At 54.6% G+C, this 3,125-nt stretch overlaps 1 protein-coding gene across 1 annotated transcript in view; it reads right to left on the reverse strand.

Moving 5' to 3' along the window:
• The window catches only part of LOC130586631 (dnaJ homolog subfamily C member 27-like), a 13,941-nt gene that overhangs the window by 2,549 nt on the left and 8,267 nt on the right, over positions 1-3,125 (reverse strand). Inside the window, exon 3 of the mRNA XM_057387502.1 lies at positions 1,665-1,813. Within this exon, the coding sequence (XP_057243485.1) occupies positions 1,665-1,813 (149 nt within the window). The remainder of the gene's footprint in view (positions 1-1,664; positions 1,814-3,125) is intronic.

Raw genomic sequence — 3,125 nt, forward strand, 5'->3', positions numbered from 1 at the left:
AACAGCTGGGAAACCCCAAATGTTATGGGATATGGGGTAAAACAGCTGGGAAACCCCAAATGTTATGGGATATGGGGTAAAACAGCTGGGAAACCGCAAATGTTATGGGATATGGGGAAAAACAGCTGGGAAACCCCAAATGTTATGGGGTTATGGGATATGGGATATGGGGTTATGGGATATGGGTTATGGGGTTATGGGATATGGGTTATGGGGTTATGGGGTTATGGGGTTATGGGGTAAACCAGCTGGAAATCCCAAATATTATGGGGTTATGGGATATGGGTTATGGGATATAGGGTTACGGGGTTATGGGGTTATGGGTTATGGGATTGTGGGTTAAGGGATTATGGGATTGTGGGGTTATGGGCTATGGGGTGATGGAACCGTGGGTTTATGGGATTGTGAAATGACCCAAGTGTGATCGAGGATCCAGGGATCCTGTGAGGATCCTAAAGGCAGCGATTCCCAGGACAATCCCGGATCCAATTCCCATGGGATGATCCCGATGATCCGAGATCCAACTCCCCGACTTCCCGCTGTTCCGCGCCCCCAGCCCCATCCCAGCTGATGGAATTCCCACCCGGATCCCATTCCCGATCCCGCAATTCCCACCCGGAAAATCTCAGGGATTCCTCCCCGCTCTGGGTCGAGAGTACAGGAACCCGCAGCTCTCCGTCCCTTTATCCCAAACCCCAAATCCCAGGGAATTCCCAAACTCCCAGCCCCATTCCCAGTGCGAATTCCCACCCCATTCACATTCCCGATCCCGCAATTCCCACCTGGAACATTTCGGGAATTCCCTCCCGGCTCTGGGCCGAGGTCTCGCAGTACAGGAACCCCCCCAACTCTCATCCCATCCATCCCATTATCCATGCATCCATCCCGTTATCCCAAACCCCAAATCCCAGGGAATTCCCACCCCAATCCCATTCCCAATCCCGCAATTCCCACCCCAATCCCATTCCCAATCCCGCAATTCCCACCTGGAACATTTCAGGGATTCCCTCCCCGCTCTGGGCCAAGGTCTCGCAGTACAGGAACCCCCTGCTCTCCATCCATCCCTCCATCCATCCATCCCGTTATCCCAAATCCCGGGGAATTCCCACCCCAATCCCATTCCAAATCCCGCAATTCCCACCCAACTCCCGCAATTCCCACCTGGAACATTTTGGGGATTCCCTCCCCGCTCTGGGCCAAGGTCTCGCAGTACAGGAACCCCCCCAGCTCTCATCCCATCCATCCCGTTATCCCAAACCCCAAATCCCGGGGAATTCCCAAACTCCCAGCCCCATTCCCGATCCCGCAATTCCCACCCCGATCCCGTACCCGATCCCGCAATTCCCACCTGGAACATTTCGCGGATTCCCTCCCCGCTGTGGGCTGAGGTCTCGCAGTACAGGAATGCCCGGCTCTCCATCCCTTTATCCCAAATCCCGGAGAATTCCCAAACTCCCAGACCCATTCCCCTCTCTCATCCCTCACTGGGATCCCATTCCAAATCCCGCAATTCCCACCCAGATCCCACAATTCCCACCTGGAACATTTCAGGGATTCCCTCCCTGCTCTGGGCCGAGGTCTCGCAGTACAGGAATCCCCGGCTCTCATCCCATCCATCCCGTTATCCCAAACCCCAAATCCCATGGAATTCCCAAACTCCCAGCCCCATTTCCAATCCCGCAATTCCCACCTGGAACATTTCCGGGATTCCCTCTCCGCTCTGGGCCGAGGTCTCGCAGTAGAGGAATCCYCGGCTCTCGGCCCAGAGCCGCCCCTCGCTCTCGTCCACCACCCGCAGCTTCCCGGCGTCAATCTGATCCCGGGAAAACGGGAAAGTTGGGAATGGCCGGCGATTCCCAGGGAAAACGGGAAATACGGGAATGGCCCGCGATTCCCAGGGAAAATGGGAAAACAGGAATGGCCAGCGATTCCCAGGGAAAACGGGAAACATGGGAATGGCCAGCGATTCCCAGGGAAAACAGGAAACATGGGAATGGCCCGCGATTCCCAGGGAAAACGGGAAAACCGGGAATGGCCCGCGATACCCAATGATCCCACCCCCAGGGTGATCCCAGATCCCAAAAATCCCAGACCTGAGTCCCAGCCCTTTCCCAGGATGATCCCAATGATCCCAGAGCCAATTCCCGGCCCTTTCCCAGGATGATCCCAATGATCCCGGATCCAATTCCCAACCCTTCAATCCCAATGATCCTGGAGCTGATTTCCAGCCCTTTCCCAGGATGATCCCAATGATCCCAAAGGCAATTCCCAGCCCTTCAATCCCAATGATCCCAAAGGCGATTCCCAGCCCTTCTCAGGATGATCCCAATGATCCCGGAGCTGATTCCCAGCCCTTTCCTAAGAGAATCCCAACAATCCCAGATCCAACTCCAGTCCCTGCAGTCCCATCCCAACAATCCCGGATCCAATTCCCAACCCTTTCCCAGTCCCATCCCAACAATCCCAGATCCAATTCCCAGCCCCAATCCCAATAATCCCAACAATCCCAGATCCAATTCCCAGCCCCTTCCCAGGACAATCCCAACAATCCCAGACCCGACTCCCATCCCTTTCCCAAAACAATCCCAATAATTTCAACAATCCCAGATCCAATTCCCAACCCTTTCCCAGTCCCATCCCATCAATCCCAACAACCCCAAATCCAGCTCCTGGCGTTTTCCCAGCCCCATCCCAATAACCCAAATAATCCCAACAATCCCAGACGCAGCTCCCGGCCTTTCCACAGCCCCATCCCAACAATCCCAACAATCCCAGATCCAATTCTCATCCCTTTCCCAGCCTCACCCCATCAATCCCAATAATCCCAGACCCAGCTCCCAGCCCTTTCCAATCCCATCCCAATAATCCCAACAATCCCAGACCCGACTCCCATCCCTTTCCCAAAACAATCCCAATAATTTCAACAATCCCAGATCCAATTCCCAGCCCTTTCCCAGTCCCATCCCAACAATCCCAACAATCCCAGACCCAGCTCCCGGCCCTTTCCAATCCCATCCCAATAATCCCAACAATCCCAGATCCAGTTCCCACCCCTTCCCAACTATCCCAACAAAACCACATCCAACTCCCAGCCCCAATCCCAATAATCCCAACAATCCCAGATC

The sequence above is a fragment of the Malurus melanocephalus genome, unplaced genomic scaffold, assembly GCF_030028575.1.
Source record: "Malurus melanocephalus ecotype Western Australia unplaced genomic scaffold, MMel_1.1 scaffold_1229, whole genome shotgun sequence".
NCBI lineage: Eukaryota > Metazoa > Chordata > Aves > Passeriformes > Maluridae > Malurus > Malurus melanocephalus.